This window comes from Euleptes europaea, chromosome 3 (genome assembly GCF_029931775.1).
Source record: "Euleptes europaea isolate rEulEur1 chromosome 3, rEulEur1.hap1, whole genome shotgun sequence".
NCBI classification, from domain to species: Eukaryota; Metazoa; Chordata; class Lepidosauria; order Squamata; family Sphaerodactylidae; genus Euleptes; species Euleptes europaea.
Genome location: NC_079314.1, coordinates 13,877,859 through 13,900,188, shown reverse-complemented (window position 1 = coordinate 13,900,188; position 22,330 = coordinate 13,877,859). Strand labels below are relative to the sequence as shown.

At 47.8% G+C, this 22,330-nt stretch overlaps 2 protein-coding genes across 2 annotated transcripts; one reads left to right on the top strand and one right to left on the bottom strand.

Moving 5' to 3' along the window:
* The first annotated feature begins 499 nt into the window (after window positions 1–499).
* On the top strand, window positions 500–5,194 carry HAMP (hepcidin antimicrobial peptide). Its single transcript, XM_056847117.1, has 3 exons — window positions 500–583; window positions 2,935–3,012; window positions 5,090–5,194. Exons 1-3 carry the CDS (start codon window positions 506–508, stop codon window positions 5,192–5,194), a joined length of 261 nt encoding a protein of 86 aa, XP_056703095.1. The 5' UTR covers window positions 500–505.
* Window positions 5,195–8,481: 3,287 nt separating this feature from the next.
* LOC130475355 (myelin-associated glycoprotein-like) lies at window positions 8,482–21,228 on the bottom strand. Its single transcript, XM_056847116.1, has 8 exons — window positions 21,147–21,228; window positions 19,346–19,726; window positions 18,072–18,365; window positions 16,930–17,202; window positions 14,781–15,071; window positions 12,091–12,196; window positions 10,978–11,161; window positions 8,482–8,628 (listed from the first exon to the last, which is right to left on the bottom strand). The coding sequence occupies exons 1-8, from the start codon at window positions 21,187–21,189 to the stop codon at window positions 8,482–8,484; spliced, it is 1,719 nt and encodes a 572-aa protein (XP_056703094.1). The 5' UTR covers window positions 21,190–21,228.
* Window positions 21,229–22,330: the final 1,102 nt, after the last annotated feature.

Sequence of the window (22,330 nt, the reverse complement as noted above, 5' to 3'; positions counted from 1 at the left end):
TGTTTTTTTAATGTCTCAGGTCAGAAAATTACAGTAAATCTTCTGAAATGTTCGGGGAAGCCCTAGAAAGGATTAACGATTAATAAACCACCAAAAATGTACTGAAACGCATTACTCCTGCTGCCAAACATCTGACTTTGTCCATTCATTTCTCATGCGCAGCGTTCAGGGATGTGGTGTAAGAGGGCTGTAAGCCTGATAGAAGAACCTGAATTACACCCATTGGGAAATCTGGCCCGTTCTCTGTGTGTGTTTGAAGAATATGAGTTCTACAAACGCCATCAGCATATTGACCTGTTTGTTCAAGGATTATCTTTCCCAAACGTGTTCTTTCTTGGATCACAGCAGATTGGCCAGTTCCAGCCTAGGGAGGGGCTCTCCAGCGTATAAAGGTAGGTCTCTGGTTCCCTTAAGCATCACAGAACCTCCCCAGACTGAGACTGAGAACCGGGCGGCCCAAGAAAGGACACAAAACCCAAGCCAAGGCCGGCCACAAGAAAGGACCATGAAGCTGCAACTTCTCTGCTTGGTCTTTGTTCTTCTCAGCGTGACCACCCGAAGCCTCTGTGCCTTCACAATTCAGGTGAGAAGAAATTAAGAACGGTTGCCAGGTTCCTCTTTGCCGCCGGCAGGAGGTCTTGGAGCCTGAGGAGGGTTGGGGTTTGGGAGGGTAGGAACTTCAATGCCATAGAGTGCAATTGCCAAAGCAGCCGTTTTCTCCAGGTGAACTGCTCTCTGTCTCCTGGAGATCACTTGTAATAGTGGGAGATTTCCAGCTACTACCTGGAGGCTAGCAACCCTACTCTCTTGCCTCCAAAATCTCCAGGTATTTCCCAACCCGGAGGTGGCAACGCTAGCCATGGGGTATTTGGAGCTCCTTGCAGTTGGAAACAGGATGGCTCAAGCTATCAGGGCTGTTTTTGGGGGGTGTGTGTTAAAGACTATGAACCCTTGGAAGGGAAAACAAGGACCTTGCAACTATCCCCATCCACAGTTAGCCCCTGATTAGCACACAGGGGTGATACTGTGAAGAGCAGTACTTCTGGGGTTGCCAAGTCCCCCTGGACTCCAGCGGGGGGTCGGGGGTAGGTTTGCCAGGTTGGGAAACTCCTGGAGATTTGGGGATGGGGCCTGGGGAAGACAAGGGACCTCACGGGGTTACAATGCCATAAAGTCTACCCTTCAAAGCATCTATTCCCTCCAAGGGACCTGATCGCTGTAATCTGATTCTCAAGATGAGCTGTAATTATGGGGGATCCCCTGCTTCCACCTAGAGGCTGGCATCCTTAAGTCCTTCTATTTAAACTACAGTGATTGTGTAAATTGACATATGCAAATTTTGTGTACATTTTGTCCTCTATTCCCGATTCTCTCTTTTGGTCACCCTACTTCACACAGATTAATTACCCTTAATCCATGAGCAGGGTGGTCAACAATACACAATGTAACTTAATGATAGTAATAGCATTAACATTATTTTAGATATCAGTATTAGGAGCCCCATGGCGCAGAGTGGTAAGCTGCAGTACTGCAGTCCAAGCTCAGCTCACGACCTGAGTTCGAGCCCGACGAAAGTCGGTTTCAGGTAGCCGCCTCAAGGTTGACTCAGCCTTCCATCTTTCCGAGGTCGGTCAAATGAGTACCCAGCTTGCTGGGGGTAAAGGGAAGGTGACTGGGGGAGGCACTGGCTAACCACCCCGCAAACAAAGTCTGCCTAGGAAATGTCAGGATGTGACGTAGGGTTGCCAGGTCCCTCTTCGCCACCGGCAGGAGGTTTCTGGGGCAGAGCCTGAGGAGGGCGGGGTTTGGGGAGGGGAGGGACTTCAATGCCATAGAGTCCAATGGCCAAAGGGGCCATTTTCACCAGGGGAACTGACCTCTATCGGCTGGAGATCAGTTGTAATAGCAGGAGATCTCCAGCTAGTACATGGAGGTTGGCATCACCCATGGGTCAGGAATGACCCCGTGCTTGCACAGGGGACCTTTACCTTTTTTAGATATCAGAATTATTACCATTATGTGGATGGAAAAAAACAATGGATTCCTTTTTTTAAGGCCTAAAAATGAAGTGGGGATTGTAATTGGTATTAGTTAGGTTCACCAGCTCTGGGTTGGGAAGTACCTGGATTTTTTTTGGGATGGAGCCTGACGTTGTGATTTTTGCAGCATGGACCATCTGTTTATTCATGGAGCAAAAACACGTGTGAATTAGCCTATAACTCAGGGGTGTTGAACTCATTTGTTACGAGGACCGGATGTGACATAAATGTCACTTGGTCAGGCCGGGCCATGCCTCGCCAGCCCATATTGAGAGCAGGAGGGGGTAGCTGCCTCGGCTGGCTTGCGGACCGAATAAGAGCTCTCAAGGGGCTGGATCCGGCCAGCAGCCCTTATGTTTGACACCCATGCTATCACTAAAGCAACTTTAATATTGGTGCCTCATAATACAGGAAAACAGAAGTCACACGAAAGAGGTAGGATCATGTGGGATGACCCCTCAAAATAATGTAAACCTCTGCCCTCCAGTCTGACCACAGCCAATGTTCTGGTTCTTTCCAAGCCTTTCCAACTTCCTCGTGTGGCTTCTGCAGTGCTACATTGCCAGAATGGCATAAGAACAGTAACCCTACCCTGTCCTGTAATGTGAGAATCGGTCCTCAGAAACCATTTGAAACAGGGTTTGATCTGCTGCATAGTCTCCAATGCAAAGCAACAAACACCTAGCAAAAGATAAGATTTGAACTCAGGGCTCCTAAAGCCAAACAAAGAGTCATTCTGGAGGGAAACCAAATTGAGGGAGAGGTGGTTAGTGAAACCATCTGGTTTAGTGAAACCTAGTTAAAAAAAAAAAAAAACCCCGCAAATCTTTGCAAGATTTCCCCCTTCCAAAACAGAGGAATTGAAACAGATCTCTGTGTTTTGTTCTGTTGACAGACACAAGACAAGAGAGACCTTGCCAGTTTGGAAACGCACAATGCAGAAGATGGCATAGCTGAGACTTCAGGCATGCAGGTAAGACTGATCCTGATTCTGGGGCTGGCTTGTAATATTTCACTGTGGAAGGAAGGGGGCGATGTGGCACTGAAAGAAATAGATATCGGAAGACTGTACATTTATTCAGTTTGTGATGTTGGGAAGGGCATTCACCAAGTTTCTGTTGTTTGTTTGTTTAATGATACTAAAACTGCAAGGGAGAGTTTGAGTGTAGCTTCTACTGGCTGTCAGTCCTTGCAGATCTACTGCATAGTCTCCAATGGGTTTGATCTGCTGCATAGTCTCCAATGCAAAGCAACAACAATCTGCACACGTTTAGAGGCACTAAGAAGCTAAGGCCATTTTTGCATGGTCAATTTTGATGCTGGCTCAAAGCTCTTTTTTAAAATGCGACTTTAAAAATGCCCTTTCACGGTCCCGATGCAAAAGGAGAAGTTCCACTCCCCCCTCCCACTCGCCTGCTCCTTTGTTCCTGTTTGCATGGTCATTAGCATATGCACAGCTAACTCGCCTCTGTTGTTTTGCATGGTTCCTTGAGGGAGATTCTTCGGGGCAAACTCCAAAGGTCGGGTTAAATGGGCTTTTTAGTAATGCGAAGCAGGTATGCGCCGGCTTTGCAGTCACTTCCGGAATGAAGGTTCAGAGTGCAAAATTTAAAAAAAATATACAGGACAATTGAGCCTGGAAGGCGCTGCTAATTACCATGCAAAAATGGCCTAAGAGTTTTTAAAAAACAAAAAGTGGCAACTCAACCTAGAAAATGACCCAGTAGGCCAGTTTTTCCTGGCCTGAGATGGAATATGGAGAACCGATACCCATAGCATCAACTAGTTCTTGTCAAAATCCGTGCACTGCCAAATTTGCAGTGTTGCGTGAATACTCAAAGATGGCCCCGTTCTCCATGCAGCCCGCCCTTTTTTTGCAGCTGAGAAGGGGGCTGGTCCACTCAGCAGGCTGACCAAGTGAAGATCAACGAATTTCCCAAATCGAACCAGAAACCAAGGGGTGGGTGTGACTCTAGTCTATCTGCTCTGATGTTCTTCCCACGCTCTGCATCCAAGCCCTGCCCCAACCTCAAAGTGTTCTGTCATTGGTAACAGCCAAGTCAGTATGGCATCCTCTCCCGACTGGGCTCCCTCCCCTCCCTAAACTCCACCCTCTGCAGCCTCCCACCCTAAATCTCCAGGAATTTCCCAACCAGAGTTGGCAACCTTAGCTGTGAGCATCTCTTACATTCAGCCAAAATGCCAGCCTCCCTTCTCAGGGAAAGCCTCCCTTCTCAGGGAAAGCGAGCAACTGCTAGGGTTGGCCGGTCCCTCTTGGCAACTGGCGGGAGGTTTTAGGGACGGAGCCTGAGGAGGGCGGGGTTTAGGGAGGGGAGGGACTTCAATGCCATAGAGTCCAATGGCCAAAGCGGCCATTTTCTCCAGGGGAACTGATCTCTATGGGCTGGAGATCAGTTGCAATAGCGGGGAGATCCCCAGCTAGTATCTGGAGGTTATTAGATTAAACAAATAAGAGCATCACTATGCCTGTACCTGGTAGGTTGGGAAATCAGCAGTCAAAGTACAAAATTACAAAATTATTATTAGTGATTAGGACAAATTACAACATGTGTTATACAACAACAACACATGCTATCCTACTATGATACATACATACAAAATTCTCTCAATGTCAACCACATAGGTGTACATATATTCTCAATGCTATAGATGCAAATATGCAATTTTTCTTTTCTTTATGGTGAGAAAAATTGCATATTTGCATCTATAGCATTGAGAATATATGTACACCTGTGTGGTTGACATTGGGAGAATTTTGTATATATGTATCATATTAGGATAGCATTAGTTGTTGTTGTATAACACTTGTTGTAATTTGTCTTAATCACTAATAATAATTTTGTAATTTTGTACTTTGACTGTGCTGAGTACCTGGAGGTTGGCAACCCTAGCAACTGCTCATGACTCCATTATATCGTGTGTCCCACCAGTTTCTGAAAGCTATTCTGTGTCTTCGGACATGGCTGTAAGCTCTTTATCTGGCGCAAGCAGGATCCCAGTCATTGACAGCTTTCCTTTTCCCGCCACAGGCGTCTCTACGGCGGTCCAAGCGCTTCAACAGCCACTTCCCGATCTGCACCTACTGCTGCAACTGCTGCAGCAACAAGAAATGCGGTTTCTGCTGCCGGACGTAGAGAGAGCGAAGCCTTCCGTGGATAACTGCGGCGTTGTGGGACAGCTCCCCGTTCCAGCACCAGACACACACCAGACTCCCCACAATGTCCCCGAAGCGGCCCCCACCCCTCCTTCCACCCCTCCTTATTTATTTCTTCGGCAGTGTTTCACTTTGTAATGTCTTTTTTGTTACTTGGCATTAAAAACGTTTTTACCTCATGAGCATCACCATGAGCGTCCGATTAGTAGCATTTCTATATGGGATCCTTTAAATCCTTTTATTATTATAATTATAATTTTAATTTCATTATACCCCTCCTTTCTCCCCAGAGCGTCCGATTAGTAGCATTTCTATATGGGATCCTTTAAATCCTTTTATTATTATAATTATAATTTTAATTTCATTATACCCCTCCTTTCTCCCCAGAGCGTCCGATTAGTAGCATTTCTATATGGGATCCTTTAAATCCTTTTATTATTATAATTATAATTTTAATTTCATTATACCCCGCCTTTCTCCCCAGTGGGACCCAAAGCAGCTGCCATCCTCCTCCTCCCCTCCATTGTCTAACAGCAGCCCTGTGAGGTAGGCTGGGCCAAGAGCATGTGACTGACCCAAGGTCACCCAGCAAGCTTCCAGGGTGAGCCAGCATGGTGTAGTGGTTCGAGTGTCAGACTAGGATCTTGGAAGGCTCAGGTTCAAATCCCCACTGTACCTTGGAAGCATGCCGGGCAATCTTGACTCATGGATCAGTCCATGCTGGCCATAATTAGATAAGGAATAGGGAATAAAACTGCTGCTATCATACTGCCCTTGTACAAATCTATGGTGAGACCACACTTGGAATACCATGTACAGTTCTGGTCACCACCCCTCAAAAAGGATATTGCAGAGCTTGAAAAGGTGCAGAAAAGAGCAACCAAAAATGATCAGGGAATTAGAGCAACTGCCCTGTGAGGAGCAGCGAAAACGCTTAGGGCTGTTTAGCTTGGAAAGAAGGCAGTTTACGGGAGGCATGATAAGAGGTCTATAAAATTATGTTTGGTATGGAGAGAGTGGACAGGGAGAAGCTTTTCTTCCTCTCTCATAATACTAGAACACAGGGTCATCTGCTGAAGCTGGAGGGCAAGAGATTCAAAACAGACAAAAGAAAGTATTTCTTCACGCAACTCAAAGTTCATTTGTGGAACTCCCTGCCCCAGGATGTGGTGATGGCTGCCAACTTGGAAGGCTTTAAGAGGGGCATGGACATGTTCATGGAGGAGAGGGCTATCCCTGGCTACTATTAAAAATGGATACTAGTCGTGAAGCATACGTATTCTCTCCAGGATCAGATTAACATGCCTATTATATTAGGTGCCATGGAACCCAGGCGGGATAATGCTGCTGCAGTAATCTTGTTTGTGGCTTCCTAGAGGCACCTGGTTGGCCACTGTGCGAACAGACTGCAGGACTTGAGGCGCCTTGGTCTGATCCAGCATGGCCTTTCTTATGTTCTTATGTTCTAAGCTGCTTTGGGTCCCCCTTGGGGAGAAAAGCAAAATATAAATAAGTAAATAAATAAATAAGAGTGATTATGTTGAACAAATAGAGGCAGTATGAATGTACAAGAGATGGATTGACTCAACAAGAGATGGATGGACTCAATAAAGGAAGCCACAGCCTTCAATTTGCAAGATCTGAGCAAGGCTGTCAAAGAAAGGACATTTTGGAGGACTTTCATTCATAGGGTCGCCATGAGTCAGAAGCGACTTGACGGCACTTAACACACACATGAATGTACAGGCACAAAAGGTTGCAATTTCCTCTCCAGTGCACTCAAGTATTTTGAACAACATAATCACCCACAGAGAGGTTTCAACGCTCTCCTCCCTCCCCCTCCTCCAACTCCAAATTAACCACCGTAATAAAAAGCAACGGGACGTCCTGAAAGTACAAAAATAGAGACGTATACTTTGCAAGGCTGACAGTAAAATCCACTGATACAATAGGCTCAGCACAGCATGAAAGAGCTCCATCTGGGGGTGGGGGAGAAGGGGGGGTTAAATAGCTCACCTCCGTTCAGCAGAGTTACCCACATTAACTTATTCCCTTTCACTAAGGAAATCCGAGGGCCAGGGTCATTTATAGGGTTGCCAGCTCCAGTCTGGAAAATACCTGGAGATTTTGGAGGCAGAGCCTGAGGAGGGCGGGCTTTGGGGAGGGGTATAGACTTTGATGGGGCATAATGCCATAGAGTCCAATTGCCAAAGCAGCCTTTTTCTCTGTCACCCGGAGATCAGTTGTAATCCCAGGAGATCTCCAGCCAGCCCCTGGAGGCTGGAACCCTAAGAGCCAAGGATATTTCCTCCAGAAGGAAGTCCTAAGGAGGCAGCGCCGTAAATATTTCCCCCAAGTTTTGCAATCCAGGGTTCTATCTCTAGAATCGTAACTGTGTGCTGTCAAGTCTCAGCCGACTCATGCAACCCCAGGGCCATGGGGCGTTCGAGGCAAGAGATGAGCAGAAGTGGTTTGCTGCTGCCTTCCTCTGCACAGCCACCTATCTTCCTCAGTGGTCTCCCATCCAAGCACTAACTGTGACCGACCCTGCTTAGCTTTCCAAGCTCTGACGAGAATGGCCAAGTCAGGGATATCCCGGCTGTTCTAACTCCATAATATACCCCCACCCCCAATATATAGGGTTGCCAGGTCCCTCTTCGCCACTGGTGGGAGGCTTTGGGGCAGAGCCTGAGGAGGGCTGGGTTGGGGGAGGGGAGGGACTTCAATGCCATTTGGAGTCCACCCTCCAAAGCGGCCATTTTTCTCCAGGGGGACGGATCCCTACCAGCTGGAGATCAGTTGTAATAGCAGGAGATCTCCAGCTAGTACCTGGAGGTTGGCAACCCTACCAATATAGAAGGAAGTAAAGCTAATATTTCCCACAACAAGGAGTCCCTAGGGATTGTACTAATCATACTTTGCAGAGAATTCTGGAAATTAACCTATACCATGTGGATAGTTTTGGTGGGGTAGCCCTGTTAGTCTGCAATAGTAGAACAACGTTTGAGTCCTGTAGCACCTTCAAGACCAACAGAATTTTCCAGGGCATAAGCGGATGCAAGGCAAACCTCATTTTGGTCAGGTATGAGTGTTGAACTCACAAAAGCTTTACCGTTTGGCGACAGTGCACGGTTGTTGGTGTAGACGTCTTAACTAGATCCCACCTCGTGCCTCTCCGGCTCCCCGCCATTCCCGTCAGCCGCTCTAGCTACTAATATATCTAGTTCTGTCAGCGCTTGTCAAATAGAAATTCTGGGATGTCTCGGTTCAGACGTTGGAGTAGATCTGGTCAGTCCCCGGAGTGGGCTGCCAGTTGCTCAGGTCCCCGAAATTCCCCAGAGGCCCCAACGACGCAACATTCTCATAATCTTCGTCTTTCCTTTCCATCGTCTCGTAGGCTTCAGTGCATGTATCCTAAGCAAGAAATGAGACTGGGGTTATACACTTCGAGAAACATCCTTGAGAAAGGCAGAGCAGAGCAGAGAAGAAGGAGAAGAGGAGGAGGAGGAGGAGGAGGAGGAGGAGGAGGTTTTTATATGCCGACTTTCTCTACCACTTAAGGAAGAATCAAACTGGCTTACAATCACCTTCCCCTCCCCACAATAGACACCCTGTGAGGAAGGTGGGGTTGAGAGAGCTCTAAGAGAGCTGTTACTAGCCCAAAGCTACCCAGCTGGCTTCATGTGTAGGAGGAGGGAAACCAACCCGGTTCACCAGATTAGAGTCCGCCGCTCCAAACCACTGGTCTTAACCAGTGAATAAAACGCATTTGAAGTTTCCTTATACCAAATCGGACCACCGGTCCCACTAACTCAGGAGGTCCCCAACCCTTTAGAGCCTGTGGGCACCTGTAGGGTCCATACATAGCATGGCTGCCATAATGTGGCTGCTGCAGGAGGTAGAGCCAGCTACAAAAGGGTTGCCCCGGCTTGCCTTACGTCACGCAGTGAAAATCCTTGTGCTGCAGTGGAATCTGCTGCCAAAGCAATGTGTAAATCGGCACAGCCAATCAAGTGGCCAGTTGAAAGCCGCGCTGGGGAAAAAGCCACACTTCAACTTGCCCATTTTATAAAAACACTTGGTGGGTGCCGGGAAAGGTGCCAGTGGGTATCATGAGTGTGCACCAGCACCAGGTTGGGGACCTCTGCTCTAGCTTATGACCAGATTTGAGCAGCAGTGGATCTCCATAGCCTCCGATACAGAACTGTCTTTCCTAACTTTCTACCACCTGAGCTTCTTAAGTGGAGATGAAAGAGATGAACACATAAACACATGGAGCTGCCTTATACCGAATCAGACCCTTGGTCCATCATAGTCATGGAATCATAGAGTTGGAAGGGACCACCAGGGTCATCAAGTCCAACGCCCTGCACAATGCAGGAAATCCACAACTACCTCCCCCACACCCACCCCTAGTGAACAGAAGATGGCCAAGATGCCCTCCCTCTCATCATCTGCCTAAGGTCACAGAATCAGCATTGCTGACAGATGGCCATCTAACCTCAGGTCCCCAAAATAGTCAGGGGTCTATTTAGTCAGTACTGTCTATTTAGACTGGCAGCAGCTCCCCAGGGTCTCAGGCTGAGGTCTTTCTCATCACCTCCTTGCCTAGTCCCTTTCACGGGAGATGCCGGGGATTGAACCTGGGACCTTCTGTATGCCAAGCAGATGCTCTACCACTGAGCCACAACCTGGGACCTTGTTATTGTCTATCACAGAGGTGATAAATTGCTCTAAGTGACAGAAGGCTACATTTTTTTTTATAACTGAGTTTGGAAGAATGCAGGAAGAACCTTGCTGGATCAGACCAGTAGTCCATTTAGTTTAATATTGTGTTTCACAGTGGACAATCAGTTGTTCTGGATGTGCCAAGAAAGAGGGCAAAGAGCCAAGGGGCTCCCCTTAATACTTCCTCCTAGCACTGGTATTCAAGGGATCACCTCCTGTGAAAGTGGAGGTTCCCTTTATTCTTCATGGTTATGGTTTATGGATTTCTCCCCCATCTGGTTGGCCATTGTGTGAACAGACTGCTGGACTTGATGGGCCTTGGTCTGATCCAGCAGGCCCTTTCCTTGTGCTCATATGTTCTCATGAACCCGTCTAATCCCCCTTTAAAGCTGCCCACACACATGGCCATCCCTCTGTCCTCTGGCTGTGAATCCCACAATATAATTACTTTTTGAGTGAAGAAGCAATCCCTTTTCTCCAGCTTGAATCTGTTAACCATCAATTTCATTGGGTGCCCCCAGTCCTAGTGTTATGTAAGAGGGCGAAGAATTTCATCATATCCTCTTTCCCCACCCCATGTATAATTTTATAACTATCCCCCCCTTTAGATAGAATAGCCAGCCAGAGATCATCCAGTGAGATTCACAGTAGAGTGGAGATTTAAGCTAGATCTCCCCAATCAAAGTCCGGGGCTCTAACCATTATACTGCACATGGAAGAGGAAGAAGAGTTGGTTTTTATACGGTGACTTTCTCTACCACTTAAGGAAGAATCAAACTAGCTTACAATCACCTTTCCCTCCCCACAATAGACACCCTGTGAGGCAGGTGGGGCTGAGAGAGCTCTAAGAGAACTGTGGCAAGCCCAAGGTCACCCAGCAGGCTTCATGTGTAGGAGTGGGTAAACCAACCCAGTTCACCAGATTAACATCCGCCGCTCATGTGGAGGAGTGGGGAATCAAACCCGGTTCTCCAGATGAGAGTCCACCGCTCCAAACCACCGCTCTTAACCACTACACCATGCTGGACTGCCTACCTTGAAAGCAGTTGGGCTCACTCCTGCCTTGGGCTTGCTGTACAAGTTGATTTGCTCCTCCTTCTGAGAGTTGGGTGGCGTTTCTTCTTTAAGAGACACCGTTTGCTCCCTGTTTCCATCATTGACATACAGGGTTGAGTCTTCCTCTTCTTCCTCCTCCTCTTGCCCTTTCCCCTTCTCTTTCCTAGGATGATAAAAAGAAAAGAGTAATGAGGTGTACGGTCAGTCACCAAATGATCAGAAACAAAGAATCCACGTTGGCCTGCTCCTGTGCCTATTAACAGGGATTTGATCTGCAGGAATCTGTGGCAGAAGCATTTCAGGGCATGGACACAGACTGTGATTTAATATTGGGGTACCCAGCCTTGTTGAGACTGTGGGCACTCTTGGGATTTTGAGACGCCACATAAAACGGCCGCTGTGGGGATGTGAGTAATCCCAAAAAGGCTACCATGGGGGCTAAGGCCAATTACAAAATGGCTGCCACAGAGTAGTGGCACCATTAGGGTTGCCAACCTCCACGTAGTAGCCGGAGATCTCCTGCAATTACAACTGATCTCCAGGCGACAGAGATCAGTTCCTCTGGAGACAATGGCTGCTTTGGCCATTGGACTCTATGGTACTAGACCCCATTAAAGTCCCCCCTCCCCAACCCCCCCTCTTTATACTCCACCCTAAAAATCTCCAGGTATTTCCCAACCTGGAGCTGGCAACCCTAGGGATTGGGTTGCCAGCTCCGGGTTGAGAAATACCTGGAGATTTTGGGGATGGGGTCTGAGGAGGGTGGGGTTTAGAGAGGGGAGGGACTTCAATACCATAGAGTCCAACTGCCAAAGCAGCTATTTTCTGCAGGGGAACTGATTTCTATCACCTGGAGATCAGTTGTAATTGCAGGAGATCTCCAGCCACCACCTGGAGGTTGGCAACTTTACTAGGGACAAGTCACAAGATATTGGGCCTTTCCAAGTGAAGCATCCTCCTGTGATTGATCTGTTTCCGAGTGGGTGCTCCCTGCAGAGGCAAAGATGATGCTTCCTGGGATACCTGCAGTTGGCAACCCAAGCCATTGGAGACTAGGCTGAAGGTGGATTTGCTCAGCTATGACTTTCTCACCTGTTCTTTATCACTTTGATGATCACAATCACAACCCCCAGCAGGATAAAGAGGAGGAGGCCCCCAGCGGCACCCCCGACTGCCATGAACAGCAGGGTAGACTGTCCTATAAGAGAGAGAGAGAGAGTGGGAGAAAGAGAGTGACAGGTGTCACATTTGCTTTAAAAGAGTTACAACTCTGATTATCAGTGTGGCCAACTGACCAGGAAAGGACCGGGTATGTTCCTGTGCCTTTAAGAGCAGTTTGGCCTTCATAGATTGCCAGTTAAAACAGCTTATCTCTGTGGCATGAAAAAATTGATTTCCTTGCTGCTTCCTGAGAGCAACGACCGTTAAAGCCACAGGAACAGAGGCTGGTGAAAAAGTTGGCAACCCTACATGAAAACAGGGTGCTTGTATTTAGAATGTGGGGTTTTGCTGTTTTGAGGAAGGTTCTTCTTTGGACGTTGCAACATCCGACATCATTTTGATAGGCAATATTGTTCGGCGAAGGGAGCGTTGGCTCTCGAAAGCTTATACCCTGAGAATCTTGTTGGCCGTTAAGGTACTATGGCATTCGAACCTAGCTCTTCTACTGCAGACCAGCAAGGGTACCCTCCTGAAACGGATAGGCAGTTTTTACAGGTTGGTAATTCACAGTGGGTAGCCGTGTTAATCTGTCTGCAGTAGTAGAAAAGGGCAAGAGTCCAGTAGCACCTTAAAGACTAACAACAATATTTTCTGGTAGGGTATGAGCTTTCGTGAGCCACAGCTCACTTCTCTTGCTGTGTGTAGTAATAGAAAAGAGCAAGAGTCCAGTAGCACCTTAAAGACTAACCAAAATATTTTTTGGCAGGGGATGAGCTTTCGTGAGCCACAGCTCACTTCTTCAGATCACTTCTTTTATCTGAAGAAGTGAGCTGTGGCTCGGATCTGAAGAAGTGAGCTGTGGCTCACGAAAGCTCATACCCTACCAGAAAATATTTTGGTTAGTCTTTAAGGTGCTACTGGACTCTTGCCCTTTTTTACAGGTTGGTGCTTGATTTTTTTTCTTGTATGTCACTTAGAAACCTTTTATCCGTTCACTTATTTAGAAAGGCAGGTGTCTCCGTACTCCCTTTCATCAACGACTATCCCCAAGCAAAACAGAGAAAGTGGAAACAATAGAACATGTTCTTGGTCGCTAGGTCCCATTGGCCGAGTGGGACACCACCACAATTATTAGCTATTATTTTTGTTGTTTTGTATGCATTGATTTAGCAAAGTTTTATTATGTATATTTATTATGAATCCAGTATGTTATTAATCTAATATTTTATTATGTATTTGTGGTATCCTTGATATGTTTGTAATGGCCTATGCCTAAATGCAAATAAAACCAGTCAGTCAACAGAACATGTTCTGCTGCAACGTCCCTTCTACAGCAACGTAAGATCGCAGTACATTCTCCCCATATTGTCATCCTTTCCTGGGAGAACGGAAGAAGCTAAAGTTTCCCTTAGCAGACTCCTCTGGGGAGATAACCACTCAAGTAGCCAAATTTTGCCTCCGGTCTAGTGGGATTCGTAAATGGCTGATTGAAAACCTTTCCCCATCGAAGATCTTTCCTCCTCTTCTTCAAATCATCCCTCCCAGAATCATCAACTTTTATTATTTTATTTTATTATTTTAACCGAACTTTGATTTTTATTCAGAGCTGATATTGAATCGAAATAAAGATTGATGGATTAATATTTAGATATTTATGCCCCATTGTTTTCCCGATCGGGACCCAAAGCATCTCGCCGCATTCTCCTCTCCGCCATTTTAGCCTGTAAGGTAGATTAGGCAGAGAGATAGGCTTGCCAATTGCCCGGTATTGGCGACAAATGCCCGCCAATTGACTGGGCTGCCTACCAACCCTCAGCTGGTTGTTGGGTTGAAGAGGGCCAGCTGAAAGGGGAAGTGATCGTTACTTCTGGGTAAACCCGGAAGTGACGCTCATGCTCTAGCACTCTCCCCCCAGAACTATGGAATGAGATTTTCGGATGAGATTGCTAGAGTGCCCACATCACTTCCAGGTTGCATATCGCCCCAGCCCCAGAAAGCTCCCGCTGGTTGTCAGGAGGGATCTGGCAACCCTACTGAGAGAGGTTCACCGGCCCATGGTCACCCAGCAAGTGTCCATGGCTGAGTGGGAATTTGAATCTGGGTCTCCCAGATCGTAGTCCAACACTTTAATCAATAAACCACCCTCACGGTGACCACCCTCACTGTGACAAGAGTCACTGGAAAAGACAGTCATGCTAGGAAAAGTTGAGGGCAGCAGGAAAAGAAGAAGACCCAACAAGAGATGGATTGACTCAATAAAGGAAGCCACGGCCTTCAATTTGCAGGATCTGAGCAGGGATGTCAAAGATAGGACATTTTGGAGGATTTTCATTCATAGGGTCGCCATGAGTCGGAAGCGACTTGACGGCACTTAACACACACACACACTGTGACCATACATGATAGCAATTTTACCCACATGCATACTGGCAGTCAGCCTAGGAACTCATTTTCAGTTCTGCGGCCATAATGTAAAAAGAGAGAGCGCCTCTGAGCACATGCAGAAAATTATCCCTTCATCCCAGCACACCACAAACACCTGGGATCAGGGGGCAAGGATTCCAGCACAGAGGCTGTGGCCCGACCACCTGCATCTCGATCCCATCTGCCTTCGGCCTTACCTTCTTGAAATGTGGGCAGGGTGACCTGGCTGGGCCCATGTAGGTTGGTGGCAGAGCAGGACACGTTGGCCAGGCTGGATGCGGGGCCGCTCAGGAACCCGATGACTGTGTTCTCCAGTGAAGCCGCGGCTGCCTGCAGCTCCGAGCTGTTGAAGTCCTCGGGAATGGTTTGGTTGGGCAGGTGCCACTCGATGAGTGGTACCGGGTTTCCTTCCGCCACGCAGTAACACGTGACTGTCTCGCCCGTCCTGGACATGGTACAGTTCCCTTCTGGCAGGAACACCGGTTTGTCTGCAAAGAGGGCATTCGCTGCTATGATCCCAGTCCAAGAACCTCCCCCGCTCCCAATCCACCATGGTGCCCAACACCTTTCCTGTTACCCACCAAGCGTGGGAAAGTGGGTGTGGCCAGCTGGGGCTTCTGCCTATCAAGGCTTCTGATTGGCTACGAGGGGTTTGATTGGCTGTGCAGATTTTTAAAAACATTGGTTTGGCAGCAGCTGCCACCACTAGGGTTGCCAACCTCCAGGTACTAGGTGGCGATCTCCTGCTATTACAACTGATCTCCAGCCGATAGAGATCAGTTCACCTGGAGAAAAAGGATGCTTCACCTGGAGAAAAAGGCTGCTTTCGGAATTGGACTCTATGGCATTGAAGTCCCTCCCCTCCCTAGACCCACCCTCCTCAGGCTCCACCCCAAAAACCTCCTACCGGTGGTGAAGAGCGACCTGGCAACCCAAGCCATCACAGAACAAGGATCTTCACTCTGTGACTAGCCAACTGCCTGGTGGGGCAGGCAAAAGCCCACCAAGGCTGGCAGCTAACCCTCTGCTGGTCAGCAGGCGGAAGAGGGCCAGTGGAGAGGGCCCCCCGCGATCGGAGCGTGCATGACTAGGGTGACACACCGACGTCCCTTCCGTGTTTACCTGGAAGCGACATGGACGCTCTCGCCATTGCCTCCGAAACTCTGACAGAACTCAGTGAACCTGGAGAAAATGGCCGCTTTGGGAGGTGGACTCTGTGGTGTTACATCCCGTTGATATAACACCACAGTCCCTCCCCAAACCCCGCCCTCCTCAGGCTCTACCCCTTAAATCTGGGGGTATTTCCCAGCCAGGAGCTGGCAACTCTACTATGTCTAGAGAGGTGTCATGTCACTTCTGGGTTTCCCCCAGAAGTGACCTCAGGCTAGTCACTCCAAAACCCAGACGGGGCTTTGGCATATTATGCAGGTTGCATGCACCCCAATTGCAGCTGTCAGCTACACCCCTGCAAAGCTCCCGCCAGTGGCGAGGAGCGACCTGGCAACCCTATGTGTGACTGAAGATAAGCTATGGCAGCCATTTTGTGATTGGGTCCACCTCCTGAGGTAGAACCCGCAGGCTCATAACGGTTGAGGATCCCTCATTTAAAGTCATCCCAAAAGGGTCAGGGAGGCTTAGTTCCCAAAAGACCCTGGCTCTTGCACAATCCTAAAATAGGGTTGCCAACCTCTAGGTACTAGCTGGAGATCTCCTGCTGTTACAACTGATCTCCAGCCAACAGAGATCAGTTCCCCTGGAGAAAATGGCCACTTTGGCCATTGGACTCTATGGCACTGAAGTCCCTCCACTCCCTAAACCCTGCCTTCCTCAGGCTCCGCCCCAAAAACATCCCGCCGGTGGCGAAGAGGGACCTGGCAACCCTATCCTAAGAACGTGGACTCAAGTAGGTATCTCCTTGACTTGCAAGAGTCTGTCATATTTTTTATCTTGCCCTCCCTTCAAGGTGCTCGAGGCAAGACCTCTTTCCTCATTTCCTAATGTAAGATATTAAAAACCATGGTTAACAAGTTGACGTCCCCCTACGAGAGTGTTTCAGTGTTGTCCTAGATCTAGTAATAACGAAAGAAGGAAATGCAGTCACCGCCTTATACTTAGGGTTGCCAACATCCAGGTGGTATTCAAAATCAAACTTGAGCTGCTAAACTCATAAGTGACAAGAAATATGCAGCCACTATGGCATAAATTTAACCCCGGAAGAAAGTGGCCACTTTGGCAATTGGACTCTATGGGGCTGAAGTCCCTCCCCTGTCCAAACCCCACCCTCCTCAAGCGCCTCCCCCCAAATTTCCAGGTACTTCCCAACCCAGAGTTGGCAACCCTACTTACACTCCACATTGAGGTCCGCAGGGGGCGAGTCCTCTCCCATCCCGACATCATTCACCCCAACACAGTAATACGGGCCAGAGTCCCTCTTGACGTCCGTCAGCTTCACCTCCGGCCCAGTGCCTGCTCCCCGCAGCGGTGCCTTGCGTGGCCCATAAAACCAGCGGTAACTGAGGGCTGGGGGGTTACTGTGGCTGCTACACCGCAGGGTGACACTGTCTCCTTCCTTCAGCGTTGGGTTCCCCACCACAGAGACAACGGCATCCTTTGGGGAATCTGGAAGAGACAATCCAGTTGGGGTCCACCACCCAAGACATTCTTGCACTCACCCAATCTGAAGAGTCCTATGCCTCCCCTTCCCCCTCATTCCCACTTGTTCTTCTAATTTTTTAATTTTTATTTTATTTGTATCCCGCCCTTTCCCGGCCAGAGCCGGGCTCAGGCTGGCTAACAAAAGTACAATATTACATTCATTAAAGCACATATAAAAACATATAAACATAAAATGGATTAGTATTTATAATAAGAACTAGAGTTGCCAACCTCGAAGTGGAGGCTGGAGATCTCCCGCTATTAGAACTGATCTCCAGGCGACAGACCAGGGGTGAACGTAACCATCGGTGCCAGATTTACGTATAAGCTAAACAAGCTATAGCTTAGGGCCCCACTCTCTTGGGGCCCCCCAAAAATTTTAAAAGAAAAAAAACTGGATGTACATTTCCAAAATATAAGATAAAAAACAATTAAAATAAAACCTACATACAGCAACAGTGTTTTGTGTTGTGTAGGCTCCTATGATGTAAGTAATGGGCCCCGCCTGCTAGCCTGCTCCTTTAATTGTATTTCAGTTCAACAATTACTTTGATAAAATACATATTTTGTTATGTGCAAATGGCTTTAGATACCTATTAGGTCCATACATTACCATACAGCATATATTCACACTAAAAAAAACAGCAACAATTTGTTGTTGACAAAGGACAGCTGGACATCTAAAGGGCCCCATTACCTTCAATAGCTTAGAGCCTCATCAAACCTAAATCCGGTCCTGGTAACCATGCGTAAACAACCAAAATGTGTTTTGCTGACCGAGGATCAAATGTTGACTGTCCCCTATGCTCCCCTCTCCCCCACAAAGTACTCACATTTAACCTGCAAGGTGATACCGCTCTGAGACCGCTGCCGGGTGGGGAAGGTGGCCGTGCACTGGAGATGTCTGCCGTTGTCCTCATGGGAGGGGACATAGCTGAGCTCCGACTCTGTTCGCCAGACACCCCCGGCCAGACGTTCCTGGACTGTCACAGCCTTCTCTCCCGCAAGGCTCCAGGTGAGGTTAGGTGGGGCCATCGGGCAGGTGTGCAACGCTGAGCACGTCAGCAAGGTGCGATCGCCTTCGGTCAAGAACCCCGGATCGCTCATCTCAAGCTGGCTTGGAACGTCTGGAAATGAGAGAAGGGGTGGTAAGTAGGGACGGGGCAGATATCCAGAGGCTGCATTAAGAGGAAAGCCATCCTATTGGATTTTGGCCTGTTGTGCAGGGGAGTTTCACTAAGAGGCCGGCCTTTCATACCAGATCCCCTATGCTTTGTTCAAACTAGAAGGAGGAGGAGGAAGAGGCAGTTTTTGTACCCCAATTTTCTCTACCTTTAAGGAGTCTCAAACCAAAGAAGAGGAGGAGGAGTTGGTTTTTATACCCCAATTTTCTCTACCTGTAAGGAGACTCAAACCACCTTTTGTGAGCTTTCATGAGCCACAGCTCACTTCTTCAGATACACTTCTTGTTGATCAAGGCCAGAGGTACAGCTCTTTGATCCAGTTGTTACCCAAGAGACATTTTTTCTAAACAGCGTTGACTTTTGGGAATTGGGGTATCATAGTGGCAAAAGGCAGCCACTGTGATCTGGGAGGTGGGAAAAGGACCTTAGTGGGATATAATGTAACAGAATCCACCTTCTGAAGCTGCCATTTTCTCTAGGGGAACTGATCTCTGTAGTCTGGAGATCCGTAGTAATTCTGGGAGATCTCCAGATCCTACCTGGAGGTTGGCAATCACATTGACAACCATTTGAAGAAGAAGAACAGTTGGTTTTTATACTCTGCTTTTCTCTATCATTAAGGAGTCTCAAAGCAGCTTACAATCACCTTCCCCTCCCTACAACAGACACCTTGTGAGGTAGGTGGGGCTGAGAGAATTCGGAGAGAACTGTGACTAGCCCAAGGTCACCCAGAAGGCTTCATGTGGAGGAGAGGGGAAACCAACCCAGTTCTCCAGATTAGAGTCTGACGCTCATGTGGAGTAGTGGGGAATCAAACCTGGTTGTCCAGATTAGAGTCCAGTGCTCCTAACCACTACGCCATGCTGGCTCTCTGGCGTCTTTAGAAAAGGACCAGAAGCAGACTATAGAGGTGTACGACTCACCTGTTACTTCCACCCGGACAGTGACATCATAGAACCGGTGCTTGACTGAATCTGGATTGATCCACACGTAGTAACTCATGGCATCCCCGTGGGTCACATCTTTGAGAAGGAGGGTGCAGTTGCCCATCTCTAGGTCTCCCACCACCTGCGTCCGCCCTTGATACTCGGCAAGTACGGTACTCGAGCTCTTGCTGTTGTAGATTTCAGGGTAACCTCGCGACCAGTACTGGTACCAAGCCACGCTGAATTTGCCTTTCCAGGAACTGCGGGGACCCGGGTAGGTGAAGGAGCATGGAATGACCACGCAGGAGCCTTTCAGAGCTTGGATTGAGCTGGGCAGCGTGGAACTCCAGGCCAAAGAGACGGGGCTGTAAAAGAGAACTGGACAAGAGGGTAGATGTTTTAAACCGGAGCTAAATTGCAGAGCCCATTGTTTTTATGGGGAAAGGAATCTCTTTTTTTTCCAAATTACACTTTTTTAGACATAGGCATTGATTCCTCTTGTTCTCTCTTTTTTTTTTAAGGGATTCTCTTTGGTCTTTTATGCATGGGAGTTTTACCTGGGGTGTTTGGCTCTTTTAGAATCGTAGAATCATAGAGTTGGAAGGGACCACCAGGGTCATCTAGTCCAACCTCCTGCACAATGCAGGAAATTCACAACTACCTCCCCCCACACCCCCATTGACCCCTATTCCATGCCCAGAAGATGGCCAAGATGCCCTCCCTCTTGACCCACACTTTTCTGTTCCAAATCCTATGCGTGTTATGGTTTGCCCTGGAAAAAGTCCTGGGGTTTATGGAGTACTGCAGAATCACTTGCAGAAATTCGGAAGCATCTGAGTCCCTGTCCCCTGAAAATGCTGCTTTGTAATTGGCTCTAGTGCTTACTGTGAAAAAAGTCACACACACACCCAGCTCCCCTCTCCCGCACTTTGGCTTATGCGTGGAAATGGGGACGATTTGACCCAGGCTGATCTCAGGGGAGATGGAAGCATCACGTTGCAACAGGATCAGGAAGACCCAGACACTGCATGGCCTGGGTGTGAGGTCATCTCTAAGGGATGGAAAACTCATGCATAACCCCAACAAAAACCCGAGTCGGACCAGCAGAGAAAGTAAGTAAAAGTGCCAAGGCATAAAAGACCTTTGATTTCTCTTTGAAGATAAATCAGTGTGCCCTTTTGTTAACTTCAGTTGTTTTGTATTACACACCACTGGGTGGTGCTCTAAAAGGAGGATAGGAAGGTTTGGGAAGACATTGGCCATTGATGCGTGGCTGTTCCCTCATGGTCTCCCCGCCATCTACTTCAGGGCTTTGCTTTGATTATGCTGGCGTTTTCCGACTTTCAGAGGTCACCTTGCTCTCCCCGCGCATTTTGCCCGCGTTTTCTGGTTTTGTGTTTAGCCAGCATCCAGAAAATGCATGGAAATGCACGGGGAGACCAAGGCGACCTCTGACGGTTAAAAATGCAAGCAAAGCCCCAAAGTCGTCAGCGGGGTGACCGCGAGGAAACCGCCATGCATAAATGGTCATTGTCTGCTTCTGAGCATCTACAAAGTGAAATTTTGCAGAAATTCCCTTCCTGCCCTTCCTTTCTTTGAATTTCTCTTTGATCAGAATGACATGAATTAGAAACGGACCACAAATTCCTAAAATGAGGGAAAGAAACAAATGGTTGTCATTTAGGAAGAATCTGGGTAAAGAGGAATTCAGAGGATTTTTCGTGACAACCCCAGCTGGGCCACTGGTCTCCCAAAGGAATCAAACAGGTCTCAGAACTGTGAGCAGCGAGGAACGTACCTAGGAGAAATCCTGATGGGATATAGTTTCTGGAGAGTTGCATGTTGCAAAGCCCCTCTTGGATTTCAGCCCCGAGAGAGGGCCAGGGGATGGGTCTTTCCTTCTTTGCTTCTGCCTCTTGGCTCAGTCATGCACCACCTAAGAAAACTGTTTAGAAGGAGAGAGAGAAACTTATATAAATTGATTAAAGTGTTGGTCCCTTGCAATTTCCATATTTATATATGCAAGGTATTTTACCCAAGGTAATTTACCCACACACACACACACTCCTCCTGAAATATGGCTGGGCAGAGTTCTAGAAGAAGAGCTGGTTTTTATATGCCGACTTAATCTTTTAAGGAGAATCAAACCAGCTTAAAATCGCCTTCCCTTCCTCTCCCCACAACAGACACCTTGTGAGGTAGGTGTTAGATATTGATGGCCCATGGATCATGATTGTGGTTAGAAAATGTCAGGTCAGAGCACACAATAAAACAGAGTCAAAGACTTTCTCTTAATCAAACAAAAATCCTTTACTTTCCTAAACAGGGTAGGTTACATGGGATGAAAACAAATAACAATCTTTCTATCTAGTTCCCTATAAAACTTGCTAGAGATTCTAGCAGGTACTATAGCTTCAATCCCTTTGTCTGTGTCCCAGCTCAAGAGAGCTGAAAACAGGCATCTTGCATCTGTGAGATTCAAAAAAGCAACTGACCATCCTGCCCTAAACTTTTACAACCTTAACAAAGGAACAGGGTAATAAAACAATTCTGACTCCGTGCTTTTCTGCACATTTGCAATGGCAATTCACTAGCCAAAAGACTACTGACATCTGTTATTTCATCATCATCTTGAGACTATCTAAACTGTTGATATAAACCAGTTAACCCTTTAACTGCCCTGACAGAAATGGAACTCGCATTGAATCCTCAACAGTAGGTGAGGCTGAGAGAGCTCTAAGAGAACTGTGACTAGCCCAAGGTCACCCAGCAGGCTTTATATATAAGAGTGAGGAAACCAACCCTTGGAAGAACAAGATGGTTAGCAGGATGACCCTTTCCTGACATTTTCAGTGAATATCCGCGCCCTCTGTCCTCATTCCCACAGGAGGGGCTGCAATTCCATTTTGGAGAGCCATGGTTGGGGGGTGGGGAGAGAAGAACTAGGAAACTTTCAGTCTCTTTCACAAATCTTTTCTCCGA